The sequence below is a fragment of the Chenopodium album genome, chromosome 14, assembly GCF_948465745.1.
Source record: "Chenopodium album chromosome 14, dcCheAlbu1.1, whole genome shotgun sequence".
NCBI lineage: Eukaryota > Viridiplantae > Streptophyta > Magnoliopsida > Caryophyllales > Amaranthaceae > Chenopodium > Chenopodium album.
This window is the reverse complement of record NC_137847.1, coordinates 43,021,217-43,045,686: the sequence shown is the minus strand read 5'-3', so window position 1 is coordinate 43,045,686 and position 24,470 is coordinate 43,021,217. Positions and strand designations below refer to the sequence as shown.

The 24,470-nt window shown below is 36.0% G+C and overlaps 2 protein-coding genes across 7 annotated transcripts; one reads left to right on the top strand and one right to left on the bottom strand.

Annotated features, from left to right (window-relative positions):
- Positions 1-8,428: 8,428 nt before the first annotated feature.
- On the top strand, positions 8,429-12,404 carry LOC145579272 (protein FAR1-RELATED SEQUENCE 6-like). The gene is made up of 4 exons (XM_081636517.1): positions 8,429-8,558; positions 9,130-10,368; positions 10,803-11,943; positions 12,034-12,404. Exon 3 carries the CDS (start codon positions 11,090-11,092, stop codon positions 11,783-11,785), a length of 696 nt encoding a protein of 231 aa, XP_081492643.1. The 5' UTR covers positions 8,429-8,558; positions 9,130-10,368; positions 10,803-11,089; the 3' UTR covers positions 11,786-11,943; positions 12,034-12,404.
- An 8,837-nt stretch (positions 12,405-21,241) lies between these two features.
- LOC145580267 (uncharacterized) lies at positions 21,242-24,392 on the bottom strand. Of its 6 annotated transcripts, none has more exons than XM_081637686.1 (8): positions 23,845-24,392; positions 23,013-23,368; positions 22,860-22,937; positions 22,089-22,781; positions 21,874-22,014; positions 21,714-21,800; positions 21,512-21,628; positions 21,242-21,434 (listed from the first exon to the last, which is right to left on the bottom strand). In XM_081637686.1, exons 2-5 carry the CDS (start codon positions 23,019-23,021, stop codon positions 21,946-21,948), a joined length of 849 nt encoding a protein of 282 aa, XP_081493812.1. In that variant the 5' UTR covers positions 23,022-23,368; positions 23,845-24,392; the 3' UTR covers positions 21,242-21,434; positions 21,512-21,628; positions 21,714-21,800; positions 21,874-21,945. The 6 variants fall into 6 exon arrangements, with proteins under 6 accessions (XP_081493812.1, XP_081493815.1, XP_081493814.1 ...); XM_081637689.1 differs by having other exon boundaries at positions 21,922-22,014; XM_081637688.1 differs by having other exon boundaries at positions 21,714-22,014; positions 23,013-23,186; positions 23,279-23,368.
- Between the last annotated feature and the right edge of the window lie 78 nt (positions 24,393-24,470).

The following is a 24,470-nucleotide window of genomic DNA, read 5'->3' as shown; positions in this document are numbered from 1 at the left end:
GTGTTGATGCCTTGGGGGTGATGACAATCCTCTCTTCTTTAGGAATAGTTGCCAACACAACTCTTGAATGATGTACGACAATCCGATTTAGGGAAAGTTGTCAATGCCACGTAACAATCCATCCTAGGAATTTTTGCCACGATGAAGCGACAATTCGTATCTCAGAAATTTTGCCAAAATCCAATTTTGGGAAAAGTTGCCAATGCTTCGTAACAATCTGTCATAAGAACCTTGCTACAGTCGACAATCCATGTCTTGGAATATAACTCTTGAAAGCAATTCACCTTGGAAATTTGTCAATATTATGCGACAATCCTTTTGGGAAAATATTGCCACAATTGACAATCCGCGTCTTGGAACATTTGCAAAAAAAAAAAAAAAAAAAAAGTTTACTGACAATCCGTCTCGGGAAAATTTGCCACTACCAAAATGAATGACAATCCACGTTGGGGAACCTTTGCCAAATTGTTAAGATAAATAGCGACCTACAACAATCCTTTGGGAATTTTGCCATAGGGAACTTGATGCATGACAATCCAATCTCGGAAATATTTCCAAGGATTTGATGAATGTATGACAATCCGAACTTGGAAAAACTTGCCAAATAGAGAAGGAGCACGACAATCCATGCTTGGAAACATTGCCAGTTTGAGATGACAATCCAATCTTGGAAAAATTGTCGAAGATTTGATGAATGTATGACAATTTGAACTTGGAAAAACTTGCCAAATAGAGAAGGACTACGACAATCCACGCTTGGAAACATTGCCAAAGAGGACAATCCAATCTTGGAAAATTTGTCGTTGAAGAAAGATGCTCGACAATTCACTCTTGGAAATATGGTCGTTTTGGTGATGTGCTTGCTTTTGAACCAATGCCTTGGTGCTTGTAATGAGCCAATGATTAGGCGCTTAAGCTAAGTGAGATGATCGTCGTCAGGCCGATCACTGATTGCGATTGTAATCGAGTCGACTATTAATTCCTGTGTTTTCCCGTGAGTCAGACTTCACACGCTTTATCCTCTGTAGGTCAAATATTTCCCGCGTCACACTAAATTCCCCCGTGTCACGGCATTTCTTGCCGTGTCGCGACATACTGCTGACGTATCGCGGCAAGCTTTTTTAGGGTTTTTATCTTTTTAGGGTTCCGTGTGTTCCCTTTGCTCATTTTCTCTATAAATACCCCCTTCCTTTCTACAGTTCGGGGCACTAAATCATTCTCTCTTCCTCTCTTCTACACCAAATAATCATTCTCTTCTCTCTCTCATATTCTAAGCCTTAAACCTGTATTCCTATCTACATCATTTGTAACACCCTAGAAATTCCTTTCTTTTAAAATACCTGTTTTACCCTATTTAAAACTTTAATAGAAATATCTAAGACATTGCCGCCACCGTGATAACGGCTAAGGCAACTATCAAAGACACACAGCGGAAGACAAATTTTCAAAATCATTCAAAACAAGTTAACTTGATAAGTCAATCAACGAAAGTAAAGTCAAACCAAAGTCAAACGAAGAGAAATAAAGTCAACCTACAACTTGGAACCATTAAAGGCCCTTATTAAAACCAAACCAAATTCAAAACCTTTTCGTTAGTCACGCATAATAATATTATCATAAATAATTAAAGCAATAACACATCATATACTTATAGAAACTAGCATGATACGCTCTTCACTCATGCCCATTCATGAATATGCTTCATCACCTGAAAAGCTTATCTCTACCTATTTCCACTACTCTCCATTAAAAATGGGTCATCATAGGGCCAAGATAAAGACAAGGCCAACAAACACACAAAACACATAATCATCAAAGCTGAGTACATAAGCGCAACTAACACACTAGCATACAATTCTCTATCAACACACTACTTACCTTGTTGTACCTGTTTTTCAAGCATACCACATTCAATAAAAATTCTCGCTAGACACTAAATAATTTATTTAGCGTTGATTACGCATCGAACAGGTTTCCCACTACTCCCCCAAATAAATTGAGGTTACTGACACGGGAGCTAACCGTGCCAGCATCAAAAACCACACATAGGTGGCGGAATTCCAGCGCATAATAATAATAAAAGGAATATACAACGTCCTGTACTCCATTAGAAGTTATGATCAAATATAAAGTCACATAACTCCCCCCATATGTTCATACTCAAGGTATATACGTTCCAAGAGTTTTGGTGCGCAATCTCTTTTACTTTACGTTATTTACCGATTATTAAACTTGGTGATGACTCTCAAACCATAATCATTCAATCAACAATAATTATTCAAACAATTAAATACACCAATTTAATTCTTGAATAATTAGTGACCATATAATATTTAATGTTGAACCCTTTTTAATTCTACCTCGGTGCCAATGACACCTTTAACGCATAAAGCGCCACAAATCCTATCCCTCGGTGTTAAAAACACCTTAAGTGCACTAAGGCACCAACATAAAAATTATTCCCCGTGTACCTAGACACTTATATAGCTCCTTTCCTCATGCTTATAGCATCAATAAAAATTATATGAACCATAAATAAATTCCTTTTCAATATTCCAAACCAAATTAAACATTTAGTTTAATTAAACATGCTCTCTATTATGCCATAAATAAATATGTGGTTCATAAATAATATTCCAAGCTATTATTTTCCATCCAATAATCCATCACAAATAAATCATGCTTCATAATCCAATCACCAATTACATCCAAATCATAATTTCCAATCCAAACCTAGCATGATACTACTTGTAATCAATCAAACACATTTAGCATGCTATTACACCAACATCATTATGCTAAGTACGCGAACATACCTTGAATACGATCTTAATATCGCCACAATTAATAGAAATCACTCACTTCAAAGTCTCCTACAATTTAAAATCATAAAAGAATATTAAAATCTACTCTACACAAATTTCCAGCAATATATACTATTATAAAACCCTTCATAATTTATTTAAAATAAGCTGAAATTATATTTAAAACATCATAATTCAATCCCAATTAATGGGTAATTAAAATTCCTTAAAGAAACTTGATTTTTAATGCTTTACCAAAAATACCAGCACTATATTTTAATTAAATCTTGCTGTAATTTAGTCTTAAAACACTTTAATCAAAGGTTTACACCATTATATATCATAATCCTTCAATAATTTATAAATCAAGAATCTAGGGTTTCAAAAATTGTGGCTTTTTAATTAAAACATAATATGAAAATTAATTAACATAATACTTATAATCAAACATCAAAAATCAAATCACAAAACCCATAATTAATATTTAGATCTAGGATTAAATTGGTTTTAAAAAAAAATAATAAAGTTTTAATTTTTTTTTCGGAAAAAGGGGGTGGCTGGCCGGCCACCACTGCTGGCTGCCGCCAGCCGCCGGCTGCTACTGCTGGTGGCTGGCGCCGGCGGCCCACCGGTGGTGGTGGTGGCCGGCAGTGAAGGGGAGGCGACAAAGGGGAAGGGGAAAAAAGAAAGAAAAGAAAAGAAAAATAAAGAGAAAAGGGAGAGAAGTTTACCTTGGGTTTTCTCCACTCTGGGCAAAGTTGATTTGCCTCATATGTGGGATATTTATACCCCTTCTCCCTAAACTTTTGCCGTTTTAATTTTTCTAATCCCATCCCTAGTAAAACTTTACTAAAATAAACTTTCCTAAATTAAACCCCAACTTAATTAAAATAATTAATTAAATAAACTTTCCTTTTATAAAATATTTCCAAACTTATTAAAATAAATAACTAAATACTTTAAATAAGACATTTTAATTCAATTAAATACTTCTCAAAATACTTATTTTAAATAAAATACGTATAAAAATACGAGGTATTACATCATTCCTTCCTTAAGCACTCCAAGGAGTCCATACTTAACCCAAGGCTCCGTCCTTAAACCAAGGCGCGAAAGGTACAAATAACTGAGGGTTTGGACCAAATCAGCTCTACTTTTTATTTAATTTAATTTCAGTTTGATTTATATTTTTATTGAAGTTACTAACAATTTATTCATGATGTATCAATTTTAAAGGAACGAGCGTAATGTGAGTAATTAATTAATTTAATTACTTATTTTATTTTCATATTGCTAGTATCATGATTAGGTTAATTTATATTTGATTTGCCTAACAATTTATTGTTAAATTGCTTCCAATATTAATGTTTATTCTATTATATATTTATTGATCACCCTATTGCATGTTTAAAGGGAATATGTAATTGAAAATCACGCCTAATAAGATAATTTGGACAACCGGTTTAGGTTCCTTTTTAATCTTGTTATTAAATCAAGTGATCACAATATTTGAGAATTATGTGTTGCATTAATATTCAACCAATTTAGCCTAATAATAGTTTGGAGCAAATTGAATCTTTGTTTGCATGCTTTTGAGATCGCAAGAATCACTTTTCACTATAAGAATCGAGTAGAGGCCAATACAGGCGAATGTGACTCCACGACTCACTTCGTACCATCATCCCCGATCCTCCTTTCGTGGTTTCGAACCATATGGAGTTAGTAATCTCATGGATTATGAATGGGGTGTAACCTTCACGGGTCAATCGTTATTGCCTTTGGTTGTCCCTTAATCGTGATTGCCTTTTATGACCCGTGAACGGTTTACAAGTTCCTTAAAAATTTGTTGGCGGCTCCCTCTTTCCTTGTCCCTAATCGTATATGTCAATTCCCACTTCCTATGAGTGCCAAGCATATTCACCACATGGTTAACGTAGGCGCACTTCGAACGACGCCTACAGGTTCACATGCTTATAGTTCTAAATCTATCAATATACTAATAACAATTCAATTAATCAATTATCTAGAGCAATGGCTAAGCCTAAGGTCGGGTCTTAACGCTCTCAATTCAACATATGCCATTGGTCGCTAACATAATCAGAATTGCTAATTGTAGGTAAGTCTCTAAAAGTAAGATCTTTCGATTCAAATTCTTATTAACAATAATTAATCAAACAATTGATCAGGTTGCAAGATTAACAATATATCACTATCAATTAGAGAAATTAATAATTAAAATATCAATAACATCAATCAAGATTCATCATATTAACATGGATTCCCAAACCCTAGAAATAAAACTATTCAAACATAAAATAAATAATTAAAACTAACTCTAAGGAATAAAACATAATTAAAAGCAAGAAATAGAAATAAAATACCTCAATGAATTGAAATAATAAATCCAAGAATCATCCATGGAAGAATCCATGTAGATGCCATGAGAAACTAGGGTTCCAAAGAAAACTATAACAAACGTAAAAGTAGCATAAAGGAAAAATAATATCCTTTGAGCTATTTATAAACATCCTAAATTCTAATCTAAAAATAATTAAAGAAATAAATAAGAAAATAATTTATACATAAGTTGCAATACTATTGGACGATAGAAGGTGACGTGGCACAAATAAGATCAACGGAATCGAGGGACGAGTGTAAATGTGCGGCGACAAAGCCTCGTGGTCATGGGCTGGTCGTGCACTCGCCATATCTAGGGGGTTGTGGGCGCAGGCTAGGCTGCGGCCTAGCAATAGCTACGGACCTTCGATGGGGCGTGGGGTATGGTTACAGGCTACATAGCTTGGATTAAAACAAAAATAATTTTTGTGTTAGAAGGATTTTTGAGGCTGCAACCTATCATTGGAAAGATATTCAAGTCTAGTTTCCAACGCAATTTGAATCACTTCAATCCAATCTGTAGAACTTAAGTTATGATCAAAAGAGTGAGCAAGGGTTTGTTAGGACACTTCGTAAACCATCGCTTTTCTTCGTTTCAAACTCAAATTCAATTCCGAAAAGTGCATAAAGATCCTTGTGGATGCTATATTCATTTCTCATGAATAAAATCCTTGGAGCTAACATCCACGAGAATAAATACCTTGATCAATGAACTCGAACCATCGACTTCCATTCAAATATCTTCTGAATCATCGTTACACACTTCGAAAGCGTCCAAATGACTGTGAAATCACCTGAAACATTATGAAAAACAAAAACGAAGCGTAATAGAGCCCAAAATGGACAACTTATGCAATTGCGACCTAAAAAGCGACAAAAGACTCAAAAACAATTATAAAACTAGCATAAACATGCCTATAAATCCTATATAAATGTGATTCATTAGAACACAAGGCATTGTTTCATTTTGGAACCGTAAACCAGTAACTAATTCTGACCAGCTTTCACTTTTCTTCGTTTCTTACCGGAACTCACGGTCCAAGTTCTTGTGGAACTTGTTGTCATCTTCTCTGTTCCTTGTTGGAACTTGTAGTCCATGCTGCTATTATACCGCCCCTGTGACAAATTTTGGGTGGAGAGAGAATGGAATGACTTTATTATTATTATTATTATTATTATTCCAATATGTAAAATATTTATATAAAACCTACAAACATAAGATATTAAACAATCTTCCTAAAATATATACTACATTAACTATATATCCTAAAGATATATTTACTAAATAATATCTTTAACATAAATAAATCTAAACATAATATTCTCCTAATAAGATCAATACAGAAAATATATCACACGTATATTTTCCGATAATATTGATTGTCTCATATCTTTAACACCCTTTCGCAATCGTAATGACAGTAACACGAATTTTGCGATGGGAAATTCTTCACTTTGTTGAAGTTGAGATGCACTAATTTGGTGATGTTGCCTTCATTTTTTTTTCTTTTTGAACAATAAGAACGTTCAGCTTTTCGAACCCATCAATCGTCAAACAAGCAAGAACATCATTCTTTTTGAACATGCAAAAATAACATTACAAAGAGAACGTCTCTTTTTCTTGAACTCGTCTCATGTTTGCCCTGTCGTCTGAAGGTATAATGTCCTGTCATCTTAAGGTACAAGGAAACCAATATGCTTGTCCTGTCTTTCAAGGTACAACATCTTGTCGTTTCAAGGTACAAGGAGAACCAAACCCTGTGTCACGGCACAACGAGAACCCATATAGAAAACCCCGTCTCACTATACAAGGAAAACCAATGCATAAACCCTGTCTCACGGTAAATGATCATATTTCACGACACAAGATCGAGAACCAAAATAGTTTGTTTTTTTTTATTATTATAAATATATTGGGCAAAACATTTATGGGAGGCTTTTCTTCATCTTTATAGAGATGTTTATTACGGGAGAAACCTCACTCACATACTTCAAAAAAATCACATACCATCACATATTCATATATGATTGATCAATCAAGTATACCAACCAAAAAACTTGCACAACGAATTTTTTTAATAAATGCAATTTTGGCTAAAAGTTTATCCCATTGGTGGATTTAATTGTGTTCCTATTATGGACCATTGCTAAAGTACCTTCTAGCTTCTCATTTGAGAACTTCCTTCCAACTTCTCATTTGAGAACTTCCCTTTGAAACTCTTCTTCTAAGATACTTGCTAGTTTTCAATACTTTGAGTTAGCTTCGTTGCAAGCTTCTCTTCAACTCCCTGAGTTTACTTTACCTTCGAACAGTAATTAATTCAAACTTAACAAAAACCACCCATAGACCAAAAAAAACCAACCAACACCATGAAAACCACCACCCTCCTTTTAGAGTGAGATGAAAATCATCTGTTCATAACCACGACTTAACATGGTCAAATATACCATAGAAACTCTAAATTAAGGGTGTTGATGATTATTTTGATCTCTAAAATTTTCATAAGAATAATGGTGGAAAATTTGAGTGGTTGATGCTAAGGGAAACAAATGTTTGCATGGAAGATTTAGAAAGAAAGAAAAGAGGAAGATAACAAAGAAAGAGGGAGGAGAGGACACTATTCTTAAAGTAAAAATAGGTAAATTGTAGATGACCAATATATTCCTTATAAAATTCAATCAAATCAAAGATGTTTACTACTATATTTCTTCGATTTAGCTCAAGTCAAAATTGACTTTGATCACATTCATGTTTATTGGCATCAATTTTGTTACGCATATTTTTTTTATCAAAACCGATCATTTCAGTTAGTTTTTTTTTTTCATAGTAAGGCAAATTTGTTAGAATCTTTAACCAAAAAATCTAATTTCAAATATAGTCGGGTCTCTTAACTCTAAAAAATAACTCGAGTTTTACCAAATTTATACATTCTAATTCTGTATTTTAGAAAACGCAACAAACAAAAAGGAACGAAGGTCACAAAAGAGGGCGCCCCGGTTGATAAAAATGATTAATGAAATTTGTTGATCAAATGGCAATATCGTAAATGCGCTGCGAATTCCGAAAAAAATTGGAAAAGAATGCCCATGTGCTTAGATGCCAGCTGTAAGTAATGGTATGCCTATAATGTATGGTTAACAGTACAATAAACGGTTAATTGATTTTCGTCAATGAAAGGGGTTAACGTGGTTTTACTTTTTACCGTGGAGAGAGAAACTAAAGCAAGTAACTTTGTCAGAAGAGAGAAGAGAGAGAATAATGGAATAAGAGAAGAAGTTGAACATTAAAGGAGAAAGCAAAGTAAGTTAAAAGTATAGCTTGATCGAGAAGGCCATTAAAATTTTGGAAGCAAAGAGGTAATTTTCTCGTCGATTCTGGCAGTCGTTATATTATCAATTTTTCGTCGTTTGGAGTTCTTAAAGTGACGGTTTAATGAGAAAATTCATGGATGTAGTAATGGTGTAATTGTGCAAATCGATGTGGATAAATTAGCTTTATTGGTTTAACTTAGCAGATTGGAGTTAATGTGAGTTGAGAAATAGTTGAAAAACGGATTAATAGTTATATTCTGAAGTTTATTGGAAAATGTTATGTTAAATGTTAGGTTTATTGTTTATGTGTATAATTCATGTGGATAAATTATCTTTACTGGTTTAATTTAGCATATTGGAGTTAATGTAAGTTGAGAAGTGTAGTTGGAAAATGGATTTAGTTAAATTCTGTAATTTATGGTAAAATATTAGGTGTTAAATGTAAAATAATGTTAGGTTTACTGTTTTTGTCTATAATTTAGGACTCATTTGCTTTAATTTTGTGCTACATGTACTGTTTTATTTTAGATAGTAACTATTGACCATTAATGTGATAATATGGCTGGCGATATGGGTGGTGATTGTGATTTATTGGCTTCTGACTGTGATAATGTAGGTGGTGAGGAATGTTGGCCTGACTCTGTAGATGACATGGATGCCATTGATCTTATGCCTCCTATGTCCCCAATCCGCGAAGGACAATCTACTAAAGTTGTTGAATACCATTCTCCCATTCAAACAGTGCAAACTATAGAGACAGTTGTTTCAACTAATAAGATCAGTCAATGTTCTGTAGTTGAATCCCCTAAAGTGGGCATGGTTTTCAAAAGATGGGAGGATATAGAGATTTATTACAAAAAGTATGGTGAGCAGGAGGGGTTTGGTGTTACGAGGGTGCAAGGAGTGAAATCTAAAGTTACCAATGAGCGTAGGTGCATGACATGGAGGTGTGAGTGTTGGGGTGCCCTTTGCATGAGGGCTCAAAGGGAGGCGAAAAAGAGGGCAAAGGCGATGGATGTTGTTGGTTGTGGAGGTAATGCTAATGGAGTCATAGGAGTGGATGAGCTTGCCCAATGGAAGACAAAGTCAAAGAAATGATACTGCACCATTCAGATATACGGCGGGGTGAATGAAGATGGGGAGTGGGAGTTAAGGAAGGTTGTTAATGAGCATAATCATCTACAAAATCTATGTAATGCAGTGTTAGTTAAAGAATATGGGATGAAGAACTACACCTCCAATGTTAGGAAGACTCTGATAAATTTCTATGAGGAGGGTGTATCTGTTTCCAAAATTCGTAATGGTTTGTCGCATGAGAAGAAGATGTTGCCTTCACTTAAGGACATGGAACACGACGTATATAAAGCTAGGAGAATGAAAATGAAGGGGGGTGATGCGATAGCCATGATGGCTTATTTTGACCGATTGCAAGCGGATAATCAGAATTTTTACCATTGTCACCGCTTAGACCAGTTTGGTCAGTTGAAGGATGTTCAATGGGTGGATGCCAAGAGTCGGGCTGTATATGAATATTTCGGGGATGTAGTTTGATTTGATGCTACTTATTTAACAAATCAATACAAACTTCCATTTGCCAACTTTTTGGGTGTGAATAATCACGGGCAGTCCATCCTCTTGGGTTATGCACTAGTTTCGCGCGAAGATGCTGAAACTTATGCATGGGTTTTCCGATAGTGGCTTGCTTGCATGGGCATTAGAGCTCCACGAGCTATTCTGACTGACTAAGCAGCCTCCATGAGGACGGCCTTGGCACAAACAATGCCCAGCTCCAGCATCGTTGGTGTATATGGCATATTGTTAAGAAGTTTGGTGACAAACTAGGAAAGTGTGACAAGTAAGTGATTAGTTCATTGTTCTCAATGTTGTTATTATTCATATCTTAGGTGTATTAGTGTCCTTTTTCCTGTTGTTGTTGACATTTGATTCCTGAGAGTTTTCCTATTCTGTTTCGCATTTGTGATGCATGTCCTTGTGTGTGTGGGTGTTATGAGTCTGTGTCAAAGGTGTTGATCTGATATAATATACAGTAGTGGATTTAATGATTTGACAATGAAATGTTTAATATAGGTTTTATTCATATCACTGTTAAACTTTACCATTGTCATTGCTTACTTACTTACTTTCAGTGTTAAGCACACCTCTGTTAATCATTTGATACCTGATGTCTGGTAATGAAATATGGTACTATTTGCACTATGGATGTAATATGCACACCTCTGTTATGTACCAGGGTATGATAGTAATATTATGTGGATTCTGTGACAATAGGTACAAAGACTTCAAGAGTCCCTTGAAGGCCGTAATATATGAGAGTTTACCGTGGAAGAGTTTGAGAGAAGGTGGCAAGAGTGAATTAAAAAAATACAAGTTAGAGAAGAATGATTGGTTGGATGGTTTTTTGAGGAGAGACATATGTAGATTCCTGTGTTCATGCGCGAGTATTTCTGGGCGGGGATGAAAACCACACAACGAGTGGAGAGCATCACAATTTCTTTGATGGGTTCGTTAATCGGAAAATTAGGTTGTGTGAATTCGCTGTACATTACACCAGAGTAATGGAGAAGAGGATTAAAGATGAGAACGAGGCTGATGCAAAGGCTACCAAATACATCAGACGCTTTGTGAGTGGTTTTAAACATGAAAAATTGTTTCAAAAGTTATACACCGATGCTAAGTTTCAGGAGATTCAAAGAGAACTTTCCCGAATGATGTACTGTTATGATGGGGAGGTAACTGTCATTGATGAGAGTACGATTCGGTATGTGATTGATGATAGGGTGTGGATTGTACCGGAAAGTGAAAGCGAGGAGGTAATCACTGATCGACGTCGCGATTACTCTGTCTTGTTCAATCCAGTGACGAAGGAGGTTACATGTGACTGTAAAAGGTTTGAAACTTATGGCATCCTATGCAAGCACTACATACGTGTCTTGGATAAGAATAAGGTGGAAAAGATTCATGAGAAATTCATTATTGATAGATGGCGTAAAGATATTGTTAGGATGCACACTAGAGTGAGGGTTGCGTACCATGATCCCACGCAGACCCCAGAGGTTATTAAGTTCAACAAAATGATGAATGTATTTGAGGCAGTTTGTGATGATGCTGCAGCTGCTGACGATGATACACTGGACATAGTCATCATAGCCTTATCTAAACTCCATGTCGAAATGAAGGAAAGGAGAAATAAATACATGGAGTTAATTTCTACATCAAACCTTCCATCTGCTGAACCTCCAAATCCGAGATAGGCTCCACCAGTGCAGGTGTATAACCATCTGGCTCCAGGAAACACGCAACAATTTTAGATCCACCAACTAAGAAGCAACCCCGGGGAAAGCCTAAGGGTTCCAAGAATAAACCACTGTCTGAAACAGGTTACAAACCACCAACGACTAGGAAAGCCAAGGTAATTTCTATGTCATCTGTCTATGATTTACGAAGTTCATGGTAATCTTGTCTGATGTAAACTAACTTCTTACATTAACTTGATGAACAGGCGAAGCAAGTTGATGATCTGGGAGAGTTGCAGATATATTTATTACATTTTTTACATTAAGATGCATATTTAGTAATAGTGTTGTGTTTCAAAGTCCGATGTGGTGTCTTTATAATTATACCAGGACATGGATTTAACTGAACCTGACGTATGCAACACCCAACCTGGGGATAGTGTAAGCCTTGCTGATGATGATGACTTGGTGTTGGACACGACCACCATGGAATGGACGATGGGGACCTCTGAAGTTTTTTGTGGTTGATCTACGTGAACAACTATTGCACTTTTGCATTTGGAGTCTGTGAAGATTTGTGCTTTATTTTGTAAGATCAAATAATGTTGGAACCTTTAATGTTTTTCAGTTATTTCAATCCATCTACCAAATCCAAAATTGATGTGAATGGAATCGATTACTACCAACCAATTTGATTACCGTGATTTTAATAAGATCCATGTACAAAATCTGAAAGAAGAATTGATTATGAATTATCATAATGACACTCTGTCTAGAAGTCTTTTCCAGATGACGAAATTAGAGGGGAATTATAGGCATGCTTACATTCCCCTGCTTTCTTACCTTGACGGTTATTTACACAAGGGGGTTGGAACCTTTATTAAGTGGTTGTGCCTTCAACAAAGTCCATTTCAACCAAAGCTGATTTCAGAAGAAGTTGTTCCCATATTCGATCTGAGATTTGAGGTTAACACTGATCACATTACCGAGTACGCTCTTCTGAAGCACCTCGTCAGATCTTCATGGGGGTGTACCATGCCAGTGTCCATGTTATGGTGGTAACTCAGTCAGTGTCCTAAATTAGCTTCAGTGTTCAATCTTGCAGAACAAAACGTAAAGGGCATATGTACTTCAAAACAGCAATAGAATCAGAAAGATTAACTAAGTTTTCTTGCCAATTAACGTTCAGTAAAGGAAGCAGAGTTGTCATTTGGAATGCAAGGGATGTTCATAGGCCATCCTTTGCAGAAAATTTCAGAATCATTCAGAACTGCTACTCACCACTATTGACTATTGTCACTGAGGCAAGGGTTTGGAAGACAATGCTGAAATTTGTACAAAGTGAGCTACAAGGGAACTACAGGGTCGAGGTTGTTGGGTCGAATTTTGGTTTGGGTGGAGTGTTGTTTTTCTGGGCGGCAAGAGCTTCTCCATACTTTTCTTGCAGGAGGAATACGTTATATAGAGAGGTTATGTCAGCAAACATCATAGTAAGTCCCTTTCTTCTTAAGTAGTATTTTTATATACAAATAAACTGTTAATAATTTAATTAATCTTATTTTTGTAACTATGTTGGTAATCTTTGCTTCAACTTCGCTAATCAATGGATTCCAGCCAAGCAAGCGTCTGATTAACATTGGACAGGCGGACCTACAACTAGGGAGCATTTGATTAATACCATTTGGTTAATAGCTGTAGACACCCATTTGTGTCTCTCCAAAACCAAACCCGGTGATGAATACTTTTCACGTCGAATCATAATCGAATGAAGTGAAAGTGTGGAAAGTCTAGTGTTGCGGTTAGTTTTTATTTCTCTTCTTTCTCTCTGTTTTCGAAAAGCTATTTTATGAAAATATCCAGTCCAGTTTAGTTTGGTCCATGGCAAGGGTCTAATAATAGTGTAGTTGGATTGGCCTTGAAAAGAGCTTTCCAACGATATATTATAAGCCCAATTCCGATGAATAATGAGGAAGTTATGGCCAAATAACTAAACTGGCCCCGGTTTGACCTTTATATGCGGCCCAATGATCTAGAGGAGGGCCCATTATGATTTATGATTCCTAATGCAATTAGGATTGATTATAGTCTTCTAGAATCTTCTAGAAGGTTCTTTTGAATCCTAATGTGATTAGCATTGATAATTGAGTTTTATGAGTTTTATTTAGAATAAAAGAAGTGTTTTAAATAAAATTACAGTTTTACCCCTTGTACGCTTAATTTTATCAAAAATATGAAAACGTGTGAAAAAACTGCCTGCAGCGCCGCAACACAGGCTGTCGCCTGGCGACAGAGGCTTGTGTAGCGACAGCGTCGTGTTTTATTCTTCTTGAAACTCTGATTCTTTTTTATCATATTCCGGCTGATTTTCGTTATAAATAGCCTCCTTAAACCTCTGTTTTTAATTACCAACTCTCATTAAGAATTTCTTGATACTCTCTCTCTCTTTCAAAACCAACTTTTCACAAGCACAATTCCTCATACATTAGTTCTAGACACACCTAGCCAAGTTCGAAGTTGCCTTCGCCCTAGACGTGAAAGGTTATAATTTCTAAGGGTTTGGTGCCTAATCTCTATTTCAATTATTTAATTTAATTATTTTATTATTTTCCTTGAAGTTACTAACGTGTGTATTTTGTTATTAGAAAGAGGTACGAGGCATCAAAGTATGTAGTCTTATTACTCTATTCTTGTAGAAAGCATGTTTATTATTTATTAATTCCTAGCATCATGTTAGGATGTTATTATTGCTTTCTAATATCATGTTTAGGGTGCTTCCTATACTTTCTAATATCATGTCAATATCATGTTAGTATCATGCTAGGATAAAGCTTTGATCTTTAATGTTTAGTGACATGCTAGGATTTGTTATGAATCTTGTTAGTATCATGCCTAGGATCTTGTTAATATTATTATGCTTTGAGATTGAGAGTATTATTATTATGATTTGTTATTATGTTGCTTGATGCTTATTCATTGTTATTGCTTGATCACACCTTTTATGCATGTTTAAAGGGAATTTGTACTTGTAATCACGCTTAATAAGATAATTAATAATCTTGTTTAGGCTAATTTGATTATAATTTAAGTGATCACCAATAATAGTTTTGTTTGTGCATTAATATTCAACCAACATAGATTAAATAGATTCAGGGTAAATCTATTGATTGCATGTTAGTCAGAAAGCGCACATGAATACGAGAAGAATAAAGTAAAGGCCTATTTTATAGGGCGAGTTCAATCTCTTTTAGATTGGATTCGAACCCTCATCCCCGAACAACAGTCTTGGTTCCAGACCTTTTGGAGTTGACGATCTCATGGATCGTTAAGGGGTGTAACCTTCACCCTGTGAACGGTTTACAAGTTTCTAAAACTTGTTGACGACTCTTTTGCTCTAGCTTCCTTCCATTTGGACGCCACCATGCTTAACTGTATGATCACAATAGGGTTCAAGTTTGGGGTAATGCTTGAAATATTCCCTACAATAGCATTATGGTATTAGTAGTAATGTAAGGGCATGCCTTGTACTATTGATGGTTTGATTCATGTAATTGCGGTTTTAAAACAAAACTCTTATTAATTAACAAGTTGTATTTATTAAATTAACTAAATGTTTGTTTTATCTCCATTTATTCATGTTAGCAGAATATGATTAATGTTAATTTGAGTTTGGTTAAGTTATGGCTAGTATTTAGTGTTAGGCCAATCAATTGTATAGTCAATGTCATTAGGCCCATCAAATGTGTATGGAGTGTTATATATTTGGCCCAATATTATCGTTGTAGCTTGTCTGATAGCTCCAATAGACTGAAGTAAGAAAAGTTTTAGTTTAAATTTTCGGCGGTAGATTTATAATTGAGTGGCGCCAAATGAATAGCAATGAGTGGCGCCAAATGAATAACAATTTTCGTTTCCCCTATATAACTGGAAATTCCTTCGCAGAACATTATTGTAAACACAAATACAACAACATACAGAAACTATTATTCGAACAATGATCGCACAACTTGAAATTCCTCTATATGAGAGTAACAACCTCCAAATACATGCAACGGACATAAAGAGAAGGCATGGGAGAGGGTTTTGGATCAACCATGGATTTAAACAAAAATTTGTTGTTTACAAGAACAGGTTGGTTCCAAAGACTATTGTACAGACGAGTACCTTGGCCGTCACTTTTAGGCCTCCTCGCCCTGTAGGAGGATTTCATTGAAATGGGTAAAGGGATATTGGCTGTTATACAGTCTGCTTTAGGTGTCGGAGAATAGAAACTCAACCTCCAATTAGTCACAGCTGCAACCGTTGCTAATTGGATTGCCCATGGGCGACGACCCGCTAGTGACATGTTGCTCCTAAAAAAAATTCAATCGTCCCGGCTCACCTACCAGATCTTTCAGATTTAGCCCCATTACCTTTTCCTATCAAGATAGCTATTCAGAGGATTATCATCAAATACGGCGGTGCAGAAGGAATTGGCGTAGAACATGTCATTCCGAGGTCCGTGGAAAATATAGTGGATCCAAGTTCAATACTACCTACCATAATAGAAACCTGCTGCCTTCAAGTAAGAAGCCATCAAATGGAAATCAATAGCTACTCTGACAACTTGAAGGTTTTTAGGACAAATGGTTCAGATAGATTAAAACAACTATCCGCTAGTTGAACTTGGTTATCCGGAAATCCATTGGATGGCCAGAAAGTCACACTTCAATTCAGCATAGCTAATTCATCAACTGACGAGGATGGGATGAGGGTCATAGCCTGGTTTGGAATTGCAAGGATATGGCAAGGAACTCATTCCTACCCCAATTCAAGCACTTGTATGAGCTACACTTACCTGGCTTGGTTGTTTTGACGGAGACTAGGTGTTCTGTGTACATGGGTCATTTCATTTGTAATAATGTCAACTTTTACCGCTCTTTAGGCCGTTCAGATTCTGGGATCATTGGAGGGGTGTTCTTGATTTTCCGGGATAAGAAACAATCAATCCAGAGTCGCGAAGAGAACCAGGTCATGAATGTTTGGAACATTATCTCAACATAAGTTTGATTATTTAATGTCCTTTACAATTAGCTTTTATTATTAGTCGTGTAGTTTGTAGTCCTGTATTTTGTTAAATAGTATATTGGTGTGGAAATTTTGTGAAAAACTACCTATTATAGTCCAGAATTTGCGAGAAACTACCTATTAAAAAAATGTTGTAATTGACTACCTAACTTTTGAAAAATGTTGTAATTTACTACCTTACGCCGGATTATGAAGTTTGACCAAAATTTTCCGGCGTTGACATGGTCACGTGACACTTAGTGACCATCACGTGGGAAAATTGTGAGAAAATTTGGGAAAGAAAAGGGTCATTAAGTGTCACGTGATGTCACGTGACCAAGTCAATGCTAGAGAATTTTGGTCAAACTCCATAATCCGGCGTAAGGTAGTAAATTACAACATTTTTTAAAAATTAGGTAGTCAATTACAACTTTTTTTTAATAGGTAGTTTCTCGCAAATTCTGGAGTATAATAGGTAGTTTTTCACAAAATTTCCTATTGGTATTTAACTTTCACATTTGCTCTTTGGCATAAGTGTATTACATTTTGGCAAATTTAATGAAAGACTATGTTAGTCCAATGGTCCAGTCACATCCAGGGCCCATAGGGCTACACGAGTATGTTACAAATTAAAGAGCGCAACATCAATGGCATGATCTTTATGTAGTGCAGTACACTTATAAAATCACAACCCAATACAAAAGGTCCAACATCCAAGTTGGAAAGAAATCTAATTAAAAATAATTACTCGGTCACTAGTTGGGCCCAGGCACATTAGAAAACATTGACAAGAATTGGCCCAATTACTAGCTAATCTTAAATGGGCCAATCTAATCATTACCAGAATTCACTTACAAAATCACAACCCAATACAAATGGTCCAAGATCCAACTCGAAAAGAAATGTAAATAAAAATAATTATTCGAATTAGAAAACATTTACAAGATTTGGGCCATTTAGACAACCACATCATTCTTCTCAAGCCCAATGTCATAAGGGTTCTGAGAGGCCAAAGCATCATCTGAGCTTTGCTTGTTCTTTCGTATCCTCTACAAGCCTTTCTTCTTCCCCCTTTGATTTGCTTACCGCCATGCTTACAATCTTGGAACACCATCACCACCTGATACTATAAGCAGGGACAACCCCTTCGCCATTCCTCCTGACACTCTACCGTGTACTCAACAATTCATCTAAACCTGGAGGACCCATGTGTCTGAGCTCACACCCCCATCAACTGGAATATCAGACCTAAGCCCAAACAAAATTCAATTTATGATGGAGACCCAACAAATGGAAGATGTCAACATAGTTCCTGCCGACATAATCCGTCGGATAATATGCAACCCTAGGGAGATACCGGATAAGTGGAAGGAAATGCAAATGCTGTCGAATGCTGGCGATATACACCCAGCCCACCTCCTTAACATTTCTGATCTGGTTTTTCTTAGTGAGCCAGTAAAAAGGTTGTTTTTCTAGTTAATGGCTAAACTGAATGAAGATGATTCTAGGGATGTAATCCTGCTTGAATTTTCCTACATTCTGGATCCTCCTCCAGTTCTGGCACCTGTAATTGAAATGATTCAAGTGGAGTATGTTGCAGTGATAATGAATACAATGAGCTGGACAAACTCTTTGTTGCTATTTAACTCTGTTCAAAGAGAACGGCAAATTCAATTCAACATATATTAGGGGGAAGCTGCTGATAAACAAAGACCTATTCAGTTATCCATAGTTCCGAGGCACTACATTTTAATTGATCCGGCTATTGGCCAGGAGACTGAGTTCCTACCAGGTATTACTCATGAAGATGATGTGCATGCCTACCCGTACTCACCCACAATCCCTAACACGAGCATTCTGTATTGGAATGCAAGAGGGATTGCAAAGGCCTCTTTCAGCAGTCACATCTGGGCCTTGATCCACTAACACCATCCTCACATGGTGGTTATTTCTGAACACCGAGTATACAGAACGGACCCTGAGAAAATCATGCGTATGCTCCCATATGATGGATGGATGATGGTTGACCCCTATAGACACCAAATTGTGTCTCCCCAAAAACCAAACCCAGTGATGAGTACCTTTCACGTCATTAATTATCAAACGAAGTGAAGTGTGAAAAAGTCTCATGATTCCCTGTTTTTAATAAAAAAAAAAAAATACTTCTTTCTGTTTTCGAAAAATGTTTCTTTTCGTACTCTATTTATGAAAAAATTCCAATCGAATTTAATTTGGTCCATGATATGGGTCCAATAATTGTGTAGTTGGATGGGGCTCGAAAAGTGCTTTCCAACGATATATTATAAGCCCAATTCCGATGAATAATGAGGAAGTTATGGCCAAAATACTAAATTGGATCTGAAATGAGTTTTATAGGTGACCCAATGATCAAGTGGAGGGTCCATTAATTATCACTCCTAAAGTCATTAGGAATTACTTTAATTTTCTAGAATAGTCTAGAAGGATATTTTAAGTTCTAAAGATATTAGGATTAATAATTATATTTTTATATATTTTAGAGAAGATAAAGAATTTTAGTTGAAATAAAACAAGTCTTTTAAAGAGATTTAATCTGATTTTTAATGATAAAGTATGGACTCTAATTATCCAATTATATTGGAAAAAGGACTCTGTACGACAAAATATTATCCCGCAGCACCATCGCGCCACGATAGGCCTGTCGCGGCGCGCCGTGATGGGAGCAGTTTTACTCCGATTTAAATTCTGACTCTTTTCTAATCGTTTTCGGTCATTTTTCTCAATAAGTAAGGTCATATTTCCCCGTTTTCAATCAACAACAATAACCAACAATCATCAATAACAATAAACAATCATCTATTCTATTTTCTCTCTCTCTCTCTAAGCTAGAAACTTATTCTTTTTCCCTCTTTTTAAACCTTGCCTTTTCAAAAACACCATACGTCCATCACAAGACTTAGACACACCTAGCCAAGCTCGAAGTTGCCTTTGCCTTAGACGTGAAAGGTTGATAATTTCTAAGGGTTTGGTCCCAAATCCCTATTTCAATTATTTAAATTAATTGTTTGATTTAATATTTTCGTTGAAGTTACTAACGTGTGTATTGTTTTGATAGAAAAAGATACGAGGCAACAAAGTGAGTAATCCCATTGCTATATTTCTTTAGAAATCATGCTTAGATTATTTTAATTCCTAGTATCATTTTAGGATGTTATTAATTGATTTCTAGTATCATGATTAGGTTGCTTCCTATTTCTTATATTATGTATGTCTCTAGTATCATGTTAGAGCTAGAGCTTTTGATTTTTATTGTTTAGTGACATGTTAGGATTTGTTATTAATCATGTTAGTATCATGCCAGGATCTTGCTAATATTATTATGCTTTGATGAGAATATTGTTATGATGATGATGATTTGTTGTGTCAATATTATATGTTGCTTGAATATTTATAGTATAATTGTTATTGCTTGATCACGCCCTCTCTTGCAGGTTTAAAGGGAATTTGTACTTGAAATCACGCTTAATAAGATAATTAATGATTTTATTTAGGCTAATATGATTTTAATTCAAGTGATCGCTAATAATAGATTTGTTTGTGCATTAATATTCAACCAACATAGATTAAACAGGTTTAGGATTAATATATTGATTGTATGTTAGTCAGAAAGAGCACATGAATATGAGAAGAACAAAGTAGAGGCTTATTTTAGGGCAGGTTCAATCTCTTTTAGGTTGGATTTGTACCTTCATCCCCGAATATCCAGTCACGGTTCAGGACCACTATGGATTTAACGATCTCATGGATCGTGAAGGGGTGTAACCTTCACCCTATGAACGGTTTACAAGTTCCTAAAACTTGTTGGCGACTCTTTTGCTCTAGCTTCCTTCCCTTTGGAAGCCACCATGCTTGTGTATGATCACAGTGGGGCTCAAGCGTGGGATGCTTGAAATATTCCCTACAACCCCCATGGGATTTCAGGCGGAATTGTCGTACTCTGGCTTTCAAGCTATTTGTCCTTCTTACCAATCAGAACCACAAGCAAGGGTGTCTAGGGTCTCATTATGGTAAATTCCCATTATGCTCTAAGATCTATTGTTCATTCACCAGTTCATGTGTTATGTTGTAAAGTCCACTAATATGCTAAACCATAACCACGAGTTTCACATGTTACAGGGGCCAGGCATGTAAAGCTTGTTATCATGTAGAATGTTCGTAAATAAGGGCTGCTAACACTTGAAGATTGTGGCATGATGTACTTCGTAGGTTGTTGCAATGGATTTCGTTAATGTTGTTTTGTAACCCCACACCTAATATGTTCTTATTACTAAGTTATTTTCTCATAGGTTGTAATTTTCAGTCTAGACTTCATGTACATTTTTAATGTACTCAGCCTAAAACTAACTGCATTTTAATGAAAACCTATTATTGTTATTAATTGGTATTATTACATTCAATTCTGTAACTGTTGTTATTGCCAATGGGTAAAGTTACAATGATACAGTCTTTATGCTAATTGTACAAACAATGGACTCACTTAAATAGACAATTCGAGTGGCGCAAGCTACCATATTCTTAATCATTCAACTACGTCATCAAAATTGGTTTCGTCTTCTTCTTCAACATTGCATATCCTTTCACCCACCTGTCCACCAAGACATAGAATATAAGTACAACACAATCGCATAATAATATCAACAACCATCACAATAATATACTCACCTCCATATCAAGGACTGATTCTGCAGGTACTCGATTCTTGACAAAATAGGGTTTTGTGGCGCATCTAATCCTCCTTGGCTTAGGAGGTTTGAATATGTAAGGGATCTCCTTGTTAGGCTGCACATTCAAAAACAATAACATTCACATGTATTCCTAACTACTCTTGCTTCTTATTTGAGTATAAGATTATTTGATCACAAACCTGAATCAAACTCGGACCATTGCTATCCCTAGCCTCCTTGGGATGACTCTCTCCATATGCAACATCAATCGTTTGAAATGTATTCACCTTTGTTAAGAAAGAGAATACTTAATAAAAAACCTAATAACAACATTGTCCAGTACTAGAGTACTAGACTCACCCCCATTTTACTGAAGTCACCATTAGCAGAGTGACAATCAAGGCTTACAACTGATCCATTTTCCTGCATATTCTAGACTTTTATCCTTGGAAAAACACCCCATCGTAGCGGCACCATATTCAGCTTGTCCAAGTACATAACCTGTTCACATCTTAACACAATCAATAAACAATACAAATCAAACAAAATAACAAATTTTGCTATTCATATCTTACCACAATGAATAGAAAACAACCTCCAGATCCTCCAGCATAACCGTTAGCATAAAACTTACGCACAAAGGATGATACACTACCTAATAACTTCGAAAATACCAACCCACACCAATCATAATCCATGCAATCTTGTGCACAATACAGCGCAAGAACAAGATCAGCTGAGAGTCTAGGTGATTGGGTTAGACATAGTACCATGTGGAGGGACAACAATAAAAACAAAGTCTTGAATTCAACTTCCTCACCGTCCGTCCAATCACCCTCTAGTCTTTCCATCAGCCTAGGATTCACAGAGATTCCCTTACTAGTATAAACCTTACCCTCATAACCATTACACCTAGTTTCCCACGACTGGCCATACTTACTCAATAGTGCTTCAACCTTGTATTTTAATTCTGATGTCATATTCTTCTTTGTAGGAAATGTCTTCCCACCATTGGGAATTCCCAACAACCAATACACTTGATTAGGAAACAAACTAAATTTCTTACCATCTGGAGATATAAGAATTTTACTAACAGGATCAACATGAGTCAACAACCAATATGCCAATTGCCTTGGTAATTGCATCCCTGACGAGGCAAGATGCATTAAACCACCAAATCCCATTTCATTTACCCACCTCCAACGCCTTCCATCAAACTTTTGACAAATTCTACCACATGACTCTATACGACATGTCAAGTTGGGTGCCTGTACATCACCAAGAGGGTGGTATATTACAACCACAATAACAAAATGAAAATATGACAAGTTGAGTAGCATACAAACCTTAGAGCTACCACGAGCAAAATGTTTCAATACTTCGCCCCTGCCTTTTAATGCCCCTCCAACAGTTAGGAAGTTATCCTATTAACAAGTCAAAGGTGACTATTCACTAAATAATGTCAGCAAAACCATCTATTAACGCACAGGTACCGGTACCTTAAACATCTCAAGATGCAATGGTCCAAACTTCCCACACCTCACGCTGCCAGCCTTTTCACACACAATTAGATTTAATGCAAACTATCATTTCCAATTAGAACATACTTACCGGGTGCGTATACACAATACCTGATCAACATGCCTTTTCCTTTTAGTAAACCGACCAAGTTCCTTGAACAACAGGTATACATTGATAACTAAATAAGCTAACTGATTACTCTACCTTTAAGTAATTCAAATTCAAAACAGGAATGGTGATATACCAACTCAAGATCAACACATGAACAATCTTCTTTTAAATGTTCGATGTCCATTGCTGTAATTTAGGCCACACGACAACACAACACATACACCTGCATATTTTCATAAAGTAAATATATCACTATCCACACTTGTAATCCGGCCACTACCACTACACAAATCATTCCCCACTACCACTACACAAATCATTAATTAACAAATACTTCAGACAAAATAAGAACACCAAACTGGAAATTTAGCTCACTGAATCTGCTATTCGCATATGGAATCAACACAATAATAAACTCCAATACCTAAGACAAGTCCAAAATAATTAATTCAAAGTACGGCGAATTACCTCAATCAAGAAAAAAAAAACTGAAAATCGTATTATAAATTCGAAAATTAACTCATTGTACATATGAAATTAACAAAACAATAACACAACGAGTTTGATATAGTAAATAATTGATTTAATCAATGACAACTAATGACATTTATTCGAACCCTAATTGGAAGTCCCAATAAGTATATAAGCATGTACTATCATGTCACATTTAAATAGAAAGTTAACATTAAATATCCATACCAGTTATAAGCTATAATAAGCTAAGAGGAAGCTCCAATTCGCACTGATGGTGAATTAACCAGCTCCAATGGTGAATTACCCAGCTCCAATTCGCTCCGATGGTGAATTACCCAATGCCCACCAGCAAAGATCGACTTCTGATTCATGACTCCAATGGTTTGACTTCTCGTAATTTCACGACTCCAATGGTTCGATTTAGGCCACTGCAATGGTGATTTCAACCGAGAGGAGAGATAATTCAACCGAGGAGAGAGAAAACGATTTTACTAAGGGAAAAAGAATTTACTAAGGGCACAGAAATTTACTGAGGAGAGAGAAGACGTGAAGAGTAACATGGTAACACGGTCAACAAATTCGAAATAAACGGTCAACATTTCAGTAGTTAATGACATCCTCTCCTCCTTATGATATACTTGTCAATATTGCCCTTACTTTTCCAAAATAATTTACGACATCACCCCTAGATAAACGCCATTTGTTTCTCATAGTGATAAACTTGAATTAACTCACCCTAAAAACATCAAATAACGGTGAATGGGCCCGCACGCCCTCACTTTCCTAGAACTCCACCACTTGTTCAAACTTAAAAACACCAAAGCCTCAGCACGTGCATTACCCCCCGTAAT